General features: G+C 42.7%; 1 protein-coding gene across 6 annotated transcripts in view; it reads left to right on the top strand.

Annotated features, from left to right (window-relative positions):
- Positions 1–15,660, top strand: part of LOC110508777 (ATP-dependent 6-phosphofructokinase, platelet type) — a 38,834-nt gene extending 23,174 nt beyond the window's left edge. For 3 of the 6 annotated variants that reach the window (XM_021589589.2, XM_021589588.2, XM_021589590.2), the window contains 10 exons: positions 562–708; positions 3,266–3,336; positions 3,461–3,548; positions 4,270–4,422; positions 12,146–12,310; positions 13,638–13,699; positions 14,009–14,120; positions 14,296–14,395; positions 14,604–14,709; positions 14,900–15,657. In XM_021589589.2, coding sequence (XP_021445264.1) covers positions 562–708; positions 3,266–3,336; positions 3,461–3,548; positions 4,270–4,422; positions 12,146–12,310; positions 13,638–13,699; positions 14,009–14,120; positions 14,296–14,395; positions 14,604–14,709; positions 14,900–15,041 — 1,146 coding nt within the window. In that variant the 3' untranslated portion in view covers positions 15,042–15,657. Of the gene's footprint in view, positions 1–561; positions 709–3,265; positions 3,337–3,460; positions 3,549–4,269; positions 4,423–11,152; positions 11,306–12,145; positions 12,311–13,637; positions 13,700–14,008; positions 14,121–14,295; positions 14,396–14,603; positions 14,710–14,899 lie in introns of all 6 variants that reach the window. The other 3 variants (XM_021589592.2, XM_036966981.1, XM_021589591.2) reach the window with 2 other exon arrangements.
- The last annotated feature ends 116 nt before the right edge of the window (positions 15,661–15,776 follow it).

The raw sequence follows: 15,776 nt of genomic DNA on the forward strand, positions 1-15,776 counted from the left end.
TAGATCTGTGTTCTAAGAAGTGCCCTGTTCCTGCACTTTCAGTATGCTTGCTGTTGTCATAGTAGCCTACTAACTAGTTCTGCTGCATAGAAGTATCAATCAGACACATGCTTGTGATCTGCTCAAAGTAAGAGATTACTTTGAGATTACCACGCCTATGAGGGCACTCATATACGTGGGGTCTATCTGTCCATGAGCACGCTGTGATCATGTGATTGAGCTCAGAGCCAGTGGTCTATGTGAAGTACAACAACAGCCTATACAGATGCAGCATTTTGGGGCCGTAGCATGAGGCCTTGCTAGGCTTGTCTCTGCATGCTGCTCCATTCTCCACGGAGACAACAGCTTTGCCAGGCTTGTAGAGCATCTCTACCCAGTATCAACCACTATGAGCAGGTGTATGTATACAGAGGGGTTTGGTGATATGGGTATCAATGAGCATTTTGAATTTACTGAATAGAAATTGAAATGACCCCAACTCTGCTGGTTTAAAATGTGTATGTATTTTTGTGTGTGTGTATTTCTAAATGTGTGTGTGACGACTGTGCTGTTGATCCTCAGAGCTCCTTCAACGTGGCGGTGCTGAACGTGGGTGCCCCTGCTGCGGGCATGAACGCAGCTGTCCGCTCGGCCGTCAGGGTGGGCATCACCGAGGGGCACAAGATGTTCGCTGTTAACGACGGCTTCGAGGGATTCTACAAGGGACAGGTACTGGAGTTAAGACACATGATTATAGTCATTGTATTTTTGCCCAATGAGAATGATGGTCTCACTGCCACATGATCAACATGTTGTTTTCTCACTGTTAAACACATTCGATCATATTTGTCCCCTAGTATTGTTTACACCATTAACCTTGAAATGAAGTCTACACCATATTTTGAAAGCCATTAGAATAACAAGAACATATTTAAAATGATTAATATAAACATGACAGCGAAGCCAGGTAATCTAAAGTTTATAGTGACCTTGTTGACTGGCTTTGCAGAGTAGAAAAGTAGCTGCCCTCTGTAAGTCACCTTTACTCTTGTGTCCCCTGCCACAGACACTGATTGTGTTTTTCAGATAAGACTTGTGTGGGGAGATAAACAGGAGTGCTTACAATTGTATTGTCAATTTTGTTTTGTATTTTGTATTTAAACGTGTACATGACACTGCAACAAAATGATCCCCATGGGGACAATAAAGTCAGTAAGTAAGTCAGTAAGTAAGCCAATTACTCTCACCTCCACTCTACTTTACCCAGGCCAGGCCTCTCAATCTACCCCTGTCCTTTATCCAGAACAGGCCTCTCACTCACCCCCTGTCCTTTATCCAGGCCAGGCCTCTCAATCTACCCCTGTCCTTTATCCAGAACAGGCCTCTCACTCACCCCCTGTCCTTTATCCAGGCCTCTCACTCACCCCCTGTCCTTTATCCAGGCCAGGCCTTTCACTCACCCCCTGTCCTTTATCCAGGCCAGGCCTCTCACTCACCCCCTGCCCTTTATCCAGGCCTCTCACTCACCCCCTGTCCTTTATCCAGGCCTCTCACTCACCCCCTGTCCTTTATCCAGGCCAGGCCTCTCACTCACCCCCTGCCCTTTATCCAGGCCTCTCACTCACCCCCTGTCCTTTCTGCAGGCCTCTCACTCACCCCCTGTCATTTATCCAGGCCAGGCCTCTCACTCACCCCCTGTCCTTTATCCAGGCCTCTCACCCCCCCTCTCTCCTTTATGCAGGCCTCTCACTCACCCCCTCTACTTTATGCAGAAGAGGCCTTTCACCCCCCCCCCCCTCTAATTTATGCAAGCCAGGCCTCTCACTCACCCCCTCTACTTTATGCAGAAGAGGCCTCTCTCTCACCCCCTGTCCTTTATGCAGAAGAGGCCTTTCACCCCCCCTCTAATTTATGCAGGCCAGGCCTCTCACTCACCCCCTCTACTTTATGCAGAAGAGGCCTCTCTCTCACCCCCTGTCCTTTATGCAGAAGAGGCCTTTCACCCCCCTCTACTTTATGCAGGCCAGGCCTCTCTCTCACCCCCTCTACTTTATGCAGGCCAGGCCTCTCTCTCACCCCCTCTCCTTTATACAGAAGAGGCCTCTCACTCACCCCCTCTCCTTTATGTAGAAGAGGCCTCTCACTCACCCCCTCTCCTTTATACAGAAGAGGCCTCTCACTCACCCCCTCTCCTTTATGCAGAAGAGGCCTCTCACTCACCCCCTCTCCTTTATACAGAAGAGGCCTCTCACTCACCCCCTCTCTACTTTATGCAGAAGAGGCCTCTCACTCACCCCCTCTCCTTTATAAAGAAGAGGCCTCTCACTCACCCCCTCTCCTTTACACAGGCCTCTCTCTCACCCCCTCTCCTTTATGCAGGCCTCTCTCTCACCTCCTCACCTTTACACAGGCCTCTCTCTCACCCCCTCTCCTTTATGCAGGCCTCTCTCTCACCTCCTCACCTTTACACAGGCCTCTCTCTCACCTCCACTCTCACCCACCCTCTCTTTTACACAGGCCTCTCTCTCACACCCTCTCCTTTATGCAGGCCTCTCTCTCACCCCCTCTCCTTTACACAGGCCTCTCTCTCACCTCCACTCTCACCCACCCTCTATTTTACACAGGCCTCTCTCTCACACCCTCTCTTTTACACAGGCCTCTCTCTCACCCCTTCTCCTTTATGCAGGCCTCTCTCTCACTTCCACTCTCATCCACATTTCCTAGGCCTCTAACCCCTACGTTCTCACCCTCACACCCACTCCCTTTCTCTGTCACTCCCTCTTTCTGTCACTCCCTCTCTGTCACCCACTCTCTCTGTCACCAGACCTCAAACAACACTGCCTGGGTCAGTCTTTGTTTCAAGGGCCCTGGGCACTCAGCTGGAGGAAAGCATGAAGGCAGGGATAAGTGATTGAAAATAATGGCGTGCTTCTTCGTCCATGGTCAAATGCTACTTTACCTTGCCCAACACTGAGGGATGAGTGAGACCTTGGTAGAGTACTGTTGGTAGATTAGAGCCTGTGTGCTTCAATGAGCAATAATACAGTACAATCAAGCTATCATACAAAGCAGGATAGATGTTATATGTCTATATCATTGACTGCAAATCTGATGTGTGTGATTGTTTTTTAGAATGTCATTCCTTCTTTTAGCATGTTTTGTGTCCCATTGAAATGAATGTAATGAATGAGGATGTTAGCAATTAGGAGAGCTTTATGGAGACTACTCAGAACACATTTGAAACCTCAATCCCAAACGCAGTTTTGTTGTGTTTGTGTCCACACAGATAAAGGAGATTAAATGGGGAGATGTAGGTGGTTGGACTGGACAAGGGGGGTCCATACTGGGAACAAAGAGGTAGGCCAATGAACAGAGCCCATAGAGTGCCATTTGGGACACAACAAGTGTTTCAAAAGGTGCAGCATGGACACTGACATATCGGGTACTGTAGATTAACACAGATTTTCATTCCTTATTTCAGAACCCTTCCAGCGAAGCATCTTGATAAGATAGCTGAACAAATCAGGATACATAACATCAATGCTTTGCTTGTTATCGGTGGATTTGAGGTATGTACAGCTCATCACAGAATCAAATGCATTGGACATTGAAATAGCAGTTTAATATTATTACAGTATTATACCACTACTATGCATTACCAAATTGTATATTGTACTTTTTATAAATGTGAAAAGTTTTTAGCATAGTCTAGTAATCCTCAAATACTTTAAGTACTTGGTTAAATGCATTGTCCGGCACACTGAAAAGATCTTACATTAGAATCCTATATTTTGAGTAAAATTTGAATTTTAGTATTATTAGTATTACTATTAGAGTGTATTACTATTAATCTTTGAGAAATACACTGGAATATACTCCTGTCTCTTATATTTTTCTACGTTTGTCACACTGTTGTATTCATTCATTTCACAATCTAAAGTGACAAAATATTCTCCATTATTCCCTCCTATGATTATTAAGAACATATTTCTCCACAATTCCTAGCACCCTTCAGGCTCTCCTCCCTGTGTCCCCCATATCTGTGTCAGTTACACTGTGTGGTGCTTCCTATGTCACACTGTCCGTTTTGATAGGCCCGGCTCCCTCACACTGGCTCCGCCCACCTTGTCCTGTCTTTATGGCTGTGTCCTAAATGGCACCCTATACACTGCACTACTTTTGACCAGCCCTGGTCAAAAGTAGTGTACTATATAGGGAATAGGGTGCCATTTTGGGATGCTACCCAATTAACTCTCCGCTCTAAAGCCCTGGCTCTGCCCTGTACTGTAGGCCTTCCTGGGAGTCATGGAACTGTCCGCTGCCCGGGAGAAATATAATGAGTTCTGTGTCCCCATGGTTATGGTCCCTGCCACGGTCTCCAACAATATACCGGGCTCTGACCTCAGCATTGGCGCAGACACAGCTTTGAATGCTATTACTGATGTAAGTCTGGCTGGGGGTCAGAGGTCGCAAGTTTACGTGTTTTAAGAACACCCTCCAGCCAATCAGAATTGGGGGCTTCACTGATCGCAGCTCGGGCGTGACATTTACCAGCATCACAACTGGCTGAATGTAACTGAGCGTTACCTAAAGGCACCAAACTGATTTGTGTTGACCGAGGTATGCATGTGCTACTTTATCATCTGAAAGGAAATAGTTAGGTAGAGTTTAAAAAGCCACAGTAAACACTAAGTGAAATAGTTAGGTAGAGTTTAAAAAGCCACAGTAAACACTAAGTGAAATAGTTAGGTAGAGTTTAAAAAGCCACAGTAAACACTAAGTGAAATAGTTAGGTAGAGTTTAAAAAGCCACAGTAAACACTAAGTGAAATAGTTAGGTAGAGTTTAAAAAGCCACAGTAAACACTAAGTGAAATAGTTAGGTAGAGTTTAAAAAGCCACAGTAAACACTAAGTGAAATAGTTAGGTAGAGTTTAAAAAGCCACAGTAAACACTAAGTGAAATAGTTAGGTAGAGTTTAAAAAGCCACAGTAAACACTAAGTGAAATAGTTAGGTAGAGTTTAAAAAGCCACAGTAAACACTAAGTGAAATAGTTAGGTAGAGTTTAAAAAGCCACAGTAAACACTAAGTGAAATAGTTAGGTAGAGTTTAAAAAGCCACAGTAAACACTAAGTGAAATAGTTAGGTAGAGTTTAAAAAGCCACAGTAAACACTAAGTGAAATAGTTAGGTAGAGTTTAAAAAGCCACAGTAAACACTAAGTGAAAGAGTTAGATATAGTTTAAAAAGCCACAGTAAACACTAAGTGAAAGAGTTAGATATAGTATGACAACTTATCCTCTGATCAGTTGCAAGAGACTCTATTGTACAAACAGCAAGAAGTTAACAGTGATTTCATTAAAGTTCAACCCATGTAAAGAGGTGGAGTAGTATATGATTAGTAGTGGTAGGAGTAGGATTAGGGATATTAGGGGCAGGGGTGTAATTTGGGTTAGGTATATTAGGGGTAGGGGTAGTATTAGGAGTAGGTACAGTGTCTTCACAAAGTATTAATACCTCTTGACTTATTCCACTTTTGTTGTGTTGCAGCCTAAGTTCAAAGTTCAACATTGATTACATTTTGGGGGGGGGGGGGGGGGGGGGGGTTCTCTCACCAATCTACACACAATACCCCATAATGACAAAGTGAAAACCTGTTTTTTAGAAACTTTTGCAGTTTTATTGTAAATTAAATACAGAAATATCTAATAAGTAGTCACACCCCTGAGTCAATAATTTGTAGAAACATCTTTGGCAGCCATTACAGCTGTGAGTCTTTCTGGGTGTGTCTCTAAGAGATTTCCACACCTGGATTTTGCAACATTTGCCTATTATTCTTTTCAAAATTCTTCAAGCTCTGTCAAATTGCTTGTAGATGACTGCTAAATAACCATTGTCAGGTCTTTCCATAGATTTTCATGTAGATTTAAGTCAAAACTAACTCAGCCACTCAGGAACATTCACTGTCATCTTGGTAAGCAACTCCAATGTAGAGTTGGCCTTGTGTTTTAGGTTATTGTCCCGCTGAAACAATCTCCTGGTGTCTGGTGGAAAGCTGACAAGGTTTTTCTCTAAGATTTTGCCTGTACTTAGCTCCATTCCATGTAGTTTTTTATCCTGAAAAACTCCCCAGTCCTTAACGATTACAAGCATACCCATAACATGATGCAGCCACCACTATGCTTGAAAGTATTGAGAGTGGTACTCAGTAATGTGACGTGGTAAGGTTGGACCCAGGTGCAGAGAAGACCAGACGAGGAATCAGTGGTTAAGGATAAACATAATACTTCACTGAGAAACAGTAGCCGCAGGACCACAGTACACTTGAAAAAAATAAAATAAAAAATAAACACTAAGTCTCAAAAACTCACTCAGGAAACGACCACACACAGTAAACAATTCAAGCTTCTGCAAAGGACCACAGAAAAAAAAGAATAAGACATACCGGAGTCCAATAAAAAGTCCAATAAAAGTCTCTAGGGCGGTCTCTGCCACCCTCTGTCAGGAGGAACCATGACAAGTAATGTGTTATATTGATTTGCCACAAACATAACATTTTGTATTCAGGACAAAAAGTGAATTGCTTTGCCAGGTTTTTTGCAGTATTTCTTTAGTGCCTTGTTGCAAATATGATGCTTCCTTTTATTACTCTGTCAATTAAGTTAGCATTGTGTAGTAATTCCAAATGTTGTTAATCAAACCTCAGTTTTCTCTTATCACAACCATTAAACTATGTAACTGTGTTAGTCACCATTGGCCTCGTAGTGAAATCTCTGAGCTGTTTCCTTCCTATCTGAGTTAGGAAGGACGCCTGTATATTTGTAGTGACTGGGTGTATTGATACATCATCCAATGTGTAATTAATAACTTCACCATGCTCAAAGGGATATTCAATGTCATATTTTTTTTACCCATCTACCAATAGGTGCCCTTCTTTCTGAGGCATTGGAAAACCTTGCTGGTCTTTGTGGTCAAATCTGTTGAAAATCACTGCTTGACATGGGACCTTAGGTACAGAGACGAGGTAGTCATTCAAAAATCATGTTAAACACGGTTATTGCACACAAAGTGAGACCATGCAATTATTATGTGACTTGTTAAGCATTTTACTTATTTAGGTTTACCATAACAAAGGGTTTGAATACTTATTGACTCAAGACATTTCAGATGTTCATTTTTGTATTAATTTGTAAACATTTCTAAAACATAATTCCACTTTGACATGATGGGGTATTGGGTGTAGGCCAGTGACACACACATCTACATGTAATCCATTTTAAATTCAGGCTGGAACACAACAACATGTGAATACTTTCTGAAGGCACTGTATATTAGGGGTTGGAGTAGTATTAGGGGTAGGTAATTAAGGGTTGCGGTAGGATTAGTTTTAGGGGTAGGTAATTAAGGGTCGCGGTAGGATTCATTTTAGGGGTAGGTAATTAGGGGTTGGAGTGGTATTAGAGGTAGGTAAATAAGGGTCGCGGTAGGATTAGTTTTAGGGGTAGGTTATTAGGGGTTGGAGTAGTATTAGGGGTAGGGGAGACTTAGTTTTAGGGTTAGGTATATTAGGGGTTGGAGTAGTATTAGGGGTAGGTAATTAAGGGTCGCGGTAGGATTAGTTTTAGGGGTAGGTGATTAAGGGTCGCGGTAGGATTCATTTTAGGGGTAGGTATTTAGGGGTTGGAGTAGTATTAGAGGTAGGTAATTAAGGGTCGCCGTAGGATTAGTTTTAGGGGTAGGTTATTAGGGGTTGGAGTAGTATTAGGGGTAGGGGAGACTTAGTTTTAGGGTTAGGTATATTAGGGGTTGGAGTAGTATTAGGGGTAGGTAATTAAGGGTCACAGTAGGATTAGTTTTAGGGGTAGGTGATTAGGGGTTGGAGTAGTATTAAGGGTAGGTAATTAAGGGTCGCGGTAGGATTAGTTTTAGGGGTAGGTAATTAAGGGTCGCGGTAGGATTAGTTTTAGGGGTAGGTAATTAGGGGTTGGAGTAGTTTTAGGGGTAGGTGTTTAGGGGTAGGAGGGACTTAGTTTTAGGGTTAGGTATATTAGGGGTTGGAGTAGTATTAGGGGTAGGTAATTAAGGGTCGCGGTAGGATTCATTTTAGGGGTAGGTAATTAGGGGCTGGAGTAGTATTAGGGGAGGTATATTTGGGGTAGGAGTAGTATTAGGGGTAGGTATATTAGGGGTAGTGTTAGGGGGAGGTATATTAAGGGTAGATATATTAGTGACAGGGGTAGTATTAGGGGAGTAGTACTATATTATGGGTAGGGGTAGTATTAGGGGTAGGGGTAGTATTAGGGATAGGTGTATTAGGGGTAGGGGTAGTATTAGGGGTAGGGGTAGTATTAGGGATATGTGTATTAGGGGTAGGGGTAGTATTAGGGGTAGGTGTATTAGGGGAAGGGGTAGTATTAGGGATAGGTGTATTAGGGGAAGGGGTAGTATTAGGGATAGGTATATTAGGGGTAGTATTACGTGTAGGTGTATTAGGGGTAGGGGTAGTATTAGGGATAGGTGTATTATGGGAAGGGGTAGTATTAGGGATAGGTGTATTAGGGGAAGGGGTAGTATTAGGGATAGGTATATTAGGGGTAGTATTACGTGTAGGTGTATTAGGGGTAGGTAATTTATGGGTAGGGGCTGGTATTAGGGGTATGTGTGTTAGGGGTATGGGTAGTATTAGGGGTAGGGGTAGGTAATTAGGGGTAGGATTAGTTTTAGGGGTAGATATATTAGGGATAGGTATATTAGGGGTAGGGGTATTATTAGGGGGAGGTACATTAGGGGTAGGGGTAGTATTAGGGGGAGGTATATTAGGGGTACGGGCAGTATTGGGGCAGGTCATTTACGGGCAGGGAGAGTATTAGGGGAGGCATATTAGGGGTAGATGTAGTATTAGGGGTAGGTCATTTTGGGGTAGGTATATTAGAGGTAGGATTGGATTAGGGCTAGGTTGGTTAGGGGTAGTATTAGGTGTAGGGTTGGATTAGCGGCAGGTATTTTAGGGGTGGTATTAGGGGTAAGGTTAGTATTATGGGTAGGTATATTAGAGGTAGTATTAAGGGTAGGTATATTAGGAGTAGTATTAGGGGTAGGGTTAGTATTATGGGTAGGTAGGTATATTAGGGGTAGGGCATTTTTCCTATTTTGTTGCCGTACAACCTGGAATTAAAATAGATTTTTCAGGGGTTTGTATAATTTGATTTACACAACAAGCCTACCACTTTGAAGATGAAAAAAATATTTTTTCTTGTGAAACAAACACTCTTCTGTAAAGCCCAGCTCTGTGGAGTGTACGGCTTAAAGTGGTCCTATGGACAGATACTCCAATCTCCGCTGTGGAGCTTTGCAGCTCCTTCAGGGTTATCTTTGATCTCTTTGTTGCCTCTCTGATTAATGCCCTCCTTGCCTGGTCCGTGAGTTTTGGTGGGAGGCCCTCTCTTGGCAGGTTTGTTGTGGTGCCATATTCTTTCAATTTTTTAATCATGGATTTAATGGTGCTCCGTGGGATGTTCAAAGTTCCTGATATTTTTTATAACCCAACACTGATCTGTACTTCTCCACAACTTTGTCCCTGACCTGTTTGGAGAGCTCCTCGGTCTTCATAGTGCCGCTTGCTTAGTGGTGTCCCTTGCCTAGTGGTGTTGCAGACTCTGGGGCCTTTCAGAACAGGTGTATATATACTGAGATCATGTGACAGATCATGTGACACTTAGATTGCACACAGGTAGACTTTATTTAACTATTTATGTGACTTCTGAAGGAAATTGGTTGCACCAGATCTTATTTAGGGGCTTCATAGCAAAGGGGGTGAATATATAAACACGCACCACTTTTCACTTTTATTTTTTATAATTTTTTGAAACAAGTTATTTTTTTCACTTCACCAATTTGGACTATTTTGTGTATGTCCATTACATGAAATCCAAATAAAATATTTTTCAATTACAGGTTGTAATGCAACAAAATAGGAAAAACACCAAGGGGGTGAATAATTTTGCAAGGCACTGTATATTAAGGGTAGGGGTAGTATTAGGGGTTGGGGTAATATTAGGAGTGTAGTACTATATTAGGGCTAGTTCTTTCAGTCTGAGGCCTCTGATGTCTGTTGTTTTTGCTGGTAAATGTCATAGTGGAGCTCTCAGTTAGGTCCCAGGTAAGTGGTAGATAGGGGCATGCACTAGTGACGTGGCATGTTTTGCACCCTGCCACTTCCATTGTTCTCCCTGCACCTTGTTTACTAAACATGATGAGATGTCTGGTCCCTGGTCTGGTTAAATACAACCCGTAGCTCTACAACACTCCTATCCTGCTATCCAAATGGCTACAAGCCAGGTGGATGAGGTGGATAAGGTGGAGGTTTGGAAGAGAAGGGTATGAATGAAGTAGAAGTAGTAGTTGTACTAACATTTAGATGTTTTCTCTAACCAATCATTTTACTTTACCCATCTAGTTGATTTTATTTCTATTATCAACAAAAGCTAGATTCTCACGAAGCATCTGAAACAAATATACACTATACTCTATTGGAGAAAGAAGTTCATTCACTTTAATAACTTTAATAAAGGGAGATTAAATTATTCATAGAACAGTAATAGCCTATCTAATTGTTGTCTTCAACCAGGACAGACCACCATTTTGTTTTGAACACGATTGTCTGCATGGGTAGTGGACCTGATGGATAACGACCAGCATTTTGCCACTTGCGTACAAAAGTTCCCTCACGTTGTGAGGTCAAGTGCAGTATCGCCAGGCTGCATTGTGACTGACTGAGTCTACTGTAGTTTCCACGACAACACTTCTGTCTGTCTGCCAGCTAGGGTGACCAACCAACCCCGCCCCTCTTCGGTCTCCTCTTTGCCAATGGGATACCAAGCCAACTCCTCTCTTGCACGGAAAGAGCCTTACACACACAGATACTACATGGGGTAGGGTGTAGATCAGGCCTTAATAGGGTAACATATAGTATGATCTGCCTCCCAAATGAGAGCCTATTCCCTTTATACTGCACTACTTTTGACCAGAGCCCTATGGGCTGTATATTGCACTACGTAGGGAATAGGGTGCCATTTGGGACACGACCCATACTAGGGTACCGTGTAGTAGGGTCTCTCTGAGTATGAGATGCTCCACCTAGTGGTGTAACGCGTTTGTGCCGCACCACTTCACCAGGCGTTTGAGTGTCTGCTGCAGCTCTATGAGGCCCGGACCAGCCATGAGGACTTTTGCATCCCGATGTGTGTGCTGCCTGCCACCATTAGTAACAATGTACCTGGTACTGATCTGAGTATCGGGGCAGACACTTCCCTCAATGCCATCGTAGAGGTAAGGTAGAACTCACATAGCCTGGTCCCAGATCTGTTTATGCTTTTGCCAACTCCATTGGTGTCATTGTCAAGCCAAGCACGACAAGGAGTGGCAATGAGTTGGCATGATAGCACAAACAGACTGGCACTCAGGCTAGAACACAGCTTTTAACAGGGTTGAAATGATACTGTACCATTTGAAGTTATCAGTGATCACTACATTTGTATTATTATGTGGTCTGCTTTCCTAGAGATCTACAAGTCATAATTATTTGCTCAAAAACTAGTTCACTTATTGGACCGATGTGCGACCCTAGTTGACATTGTGAAACTATTGTGGGAATATAGACTGACAACAGACAGATATTTCCCATGATTTCTCTTCCACATTCACACAATGTAAACAACCCCATTTGTGTACACTTAGAACATACATGCTTTACTAGTTAGAATTAGACTTCCTGTTCCTTTACTAACTGGTTTGATGTTATGGAAGAATTCTTTGAGACTAGAGCTGCATCCTGGTAAATCTTGAAATGCTGTTTGCATTTTATGATCGTATTATATTGTGACATGGAGCATGTTTTGGGTAATTGTGTGAGCATGTTTGATACCAATACAGAGCATTTTGTATGTACAGTAGCTATTACCTAACAAAACAACATTGTCTGCATGCTATTGATAATCGTAACATTGGTCTGTGTCACAAATGCCACCCTATTCCCTTATAGTGAACAACTTTTGACCAGAGCCTTATTCGCCCTGGTCAAAAGTAATGCACTAAAAAGGGAATAGGGTGCCATTATGGACAACCTGTGTGCCTATTCGATCTGACTATGAGCATCTGTGTGTGTGTCAGACATGTGACCGCATCAAGCAGTCTGCCAGTGGGACTAAGCGGCGTGTGTTCATCATTGAGACCATGGGGGGGTACTGTGGGTACCTGGCCAGTGTCGGGGGGCTGGCTGCGGGGGCTGACGCTGTCTACATCTATGAGGAACCTTTCGACATCAGAGACCTCCAGGTGAGGGACATTGTTTTACATAAGGTAGAAAAATTCTAGTAACTTTCCAGAAATTCCCAGGTTTTACAGAAATTCTGGTTGGAAGATTCCTGGCATCAGGAGGGAATATGCAGGATAAGACTGCTAAATAGCTACCCGGACTATCTGCATTGACCCTTTTTGCACTAACTCTTTTGACTCATCACATACGCTGCTGTTACTGTTTATTATCTATCTGTTGCCTAGTGACTTCATCCCTACCTATATGTACATACAGTATCTACCTCAATTACCTCGTACCCCTGACAGTAGCAAAGTTATCATTACTCATTGTGTATTTATTCCTTGTGTTATTATTTTTCTATTATTTCTCTGCGTTGTTGGGAAGGACCCGTAAGTAAGCATTTCACTGTTAGTCCACACCTGTTGTTTACAAAGCATGTGACAAATACAATTTGATTTGGAATCCTCCAACCAGGAATTATAGAAAACCTGGCAATTGTGGAATCTCAGTTTTATACAGTTTTATACATATTCCTCATTGGAATCCATAGTAACTGATGTACATATAATCACTCTCTCCTCCCTCAGTGCAACAGGGCCTCTATTTTAGGAGTGCTCAAGTGACCCAGATTACAGTACATTACAGTACGTAGCTATGGTGGTTATTAATAGGTAGAACGCATCATCATTCCAGGAGTGTTAAGCTCTGATCAAGACAGATCTCATTGTTATGGTTTGAGGAGGCCTACTCAACAGCACTAGAGTGTTGTTGTCGTGCTAGTTGTTATTGTCTGAGAGACATTCTGCTGTTGTCAGGTACACAAATGTTGTAGAGCCCTTCAGATCATGGATAAAATATGCAGTCTCCTAAGACCTGGTCCAATATCAGATGAAATCATTTGTATTATTTAATGCAATGAATATTATATATATGCTACATTATTATTTAATGTAATAAATGTTATATATATATGCTCCATTGTGGAACAAGGTGATGTCGATATTTACCCATGTGTTGCAAAGTACACACTCATTATAAACAAAAGATAAAGTTGAGTGTAATTCAGTGTTCTAGCATATGTTCCATCGGCATGCTGTATACTGTAGCCTACTTTAATTGGAGTGAATGGCGACAACTCATCCAAGTAGGGGACAGAACAGCAGTAATAAGTGTGCCACCTCATGGTCACCAGAGCACTCTTGCAGAACTGTCCCTGAGACACAGCAGAGAAATGAGCTTCGTTCTGCAGCTCGGAAAGCTCACGTAGGTTACAGATGGAGGTGGAAAACTCTAGAATACTTCAGACTTATCACAGATAATGTGAGGCTTTTCTCTCTGCTTCAGTCCAACGTCGAGCATTTGACAGAGAAGATGAAGACGGGCATCCAGAGGGGCTTGGTGCTGAGGTAAGGAAGAGCTCATGTCTGGCATGATCACCTCTTTACAAATGTACAGTATGTTAACAATAAAAGGCACACATGTACGTAGCCAGCTATGTATGATAGTCTTACTATATTTATGCCACACTGTGTAGGCTACTAATACAAATTATTTGTATGTTAAAATACTCTACCTTTTGTGATGGTCTATCGAGGCTCTAGAGACCACTCAATATTTCTCAGTATTACTGAACACAATAGGAAGAATCACCCTGTAACGCAGCAGCAGGACAAATGGAACCTTGACATTGTGTGTGTGTGTGTGTGACGTTACAGGAATGAGAACTCCAATGAGAACTTCACCACAGATTTCATCTACCAGCTGTACTCTGAGGAGGGGAAAGGAGTGTTCGACTGCAGGAAGAATGTCCTTGGACATATGCAGCAGGTGTGGTTACAGACACACACACTGTAGCCCGATTACAACTGATACCACTCAGATGTGAATTGAATGACAGCATACTGTATATTGATCATGTTACTGTGTAATCCACATATTACCTTAGTTTATTATGACATGAACCTGACCTGAGTAAAACAGATTATTTATTATATTTCCAAAGGGAGGTGCTCCTTCCCCATTCGACAGGAACTTTGGAACGAAGATTGCAGCCAAAGCGATTCAATGGATTTCAAGAAAGCTCAAGGAGTCATATAAAGAAGGTAGAGTACATGTTCTGAATTTAATACCAAAAATACTACCAAAAAAATACAAAAATGCCTTTTTAGTTTGCATATTGGTTAATATACATCCTAAATGGCACCATATCAACAATATAGTGCACTACTTTTGACCATGGTCCATAGGGGGAATAGGGTGTAATTTGGACTCAAATAAGTGTGCCTGGCTGTATTTGTTCTCCTTGTGCAGGGAAGGTGTTTGCTAACACAGAGGACACTGCCTGTTTGCTGGGGATGCGTCGCAGGGCCATGGTCTTCCAACCAGTGGTGCAGCTCAAAGACCAAACAGACTTTGTGTAAGGCAACTTTTACATGTTGTGTAGACCATGGTAGCACAAGGTTAAAACATTCTTCCTTCAGTTTAACTGACAATGTCCACTCGTATAAAACAAAGTGCCAAATTGAGTGCATTAACTAAAGCTTCAAACTGTTTTATTTTATGTCATCATGGTCTCGTGTGTGTTTTGTCCTATTCTACCCTATCAGCCACAGGATCCCTAAGGAACAGTGGTGGTTGAAGCTCCGCCCCCTGATGAAGATCCTGGCTAAATACAAGACCAGCTACGACGTGTCTGACTCTGGCCAGCTGGAGCATGTGACCCGGGTCAGGCCCAAGAAGGTGGACTGAACTGACCAGCACCTAGTCTGGGTAGGCTAGATCAGCACAGTCTGGATAGGCTAGTCTTTAGATAGAGCAGACTGGCCCTGAGCTGATCCAATCATGGTAACTCTTACCAGCACTTTCACTCCGTCCCATACTCATGTCCCCTCAGAAGCTACTTAGGGCTCAATTGTCCACCCTTCTTCTGAAGTATGCACTTGCACACTTTCTCATATGGATTTTACACTGGTAGAAACTGCTTCCAGCCAATGCTTACACCAATCCTATGCTTTTAAATTCATGATGGGCAGTGTGCAAGTGCACACTTTTGGAAAAGGGTGGAGAACCAGGATGTAGCCCTAGTCTACTCCCATAGGTGCTTCTTCCCTCTCCGTCTTCTTCTAAAGGGAGAGCTGTTCATCCCGCCACCTACTGTAGGTCTACTCCATTGTTACGTTGTGTTGTCACTCCGTACTTGCACTTTGTATCAATCCTGGGTTGGCATCTAAGAGTAGGTCATGTTAGTTCCGCTGCTGTATTGTGTGGCTTAGCTGAGGATCTGTTTGTGAAACCCATTTGAATGTTAACTCACTGTGTGATCCGAGTGTTTTCTCTAAGTATTAAAGAATATTTATTGTGATGACAATTGTGAAACCTCAATGAAGTTCACGTCACCTCTCCTCACCACACTATTCAACATTTGAGGTCAGAGGATGGGCATGGAAATCTCACAGGATAAAGCTGCATGTAGCATTGTGTCTG

Source organism: Oncorhynchus mykiss, chromosome 28, assembly GCF_013265735.2.
Source record: "Oncorhynchus mykiss isolate Arlee chromosome 28, USDA_OmykA_1.1, whole genome shotgun sequence".
Lineage (NCBI taxonomy): Eukaryota > Metazoa > Chordata > Actinopteri > Salmoniformes > Salmonidae > Oncorhynchus > Oncorhynchus mykiss.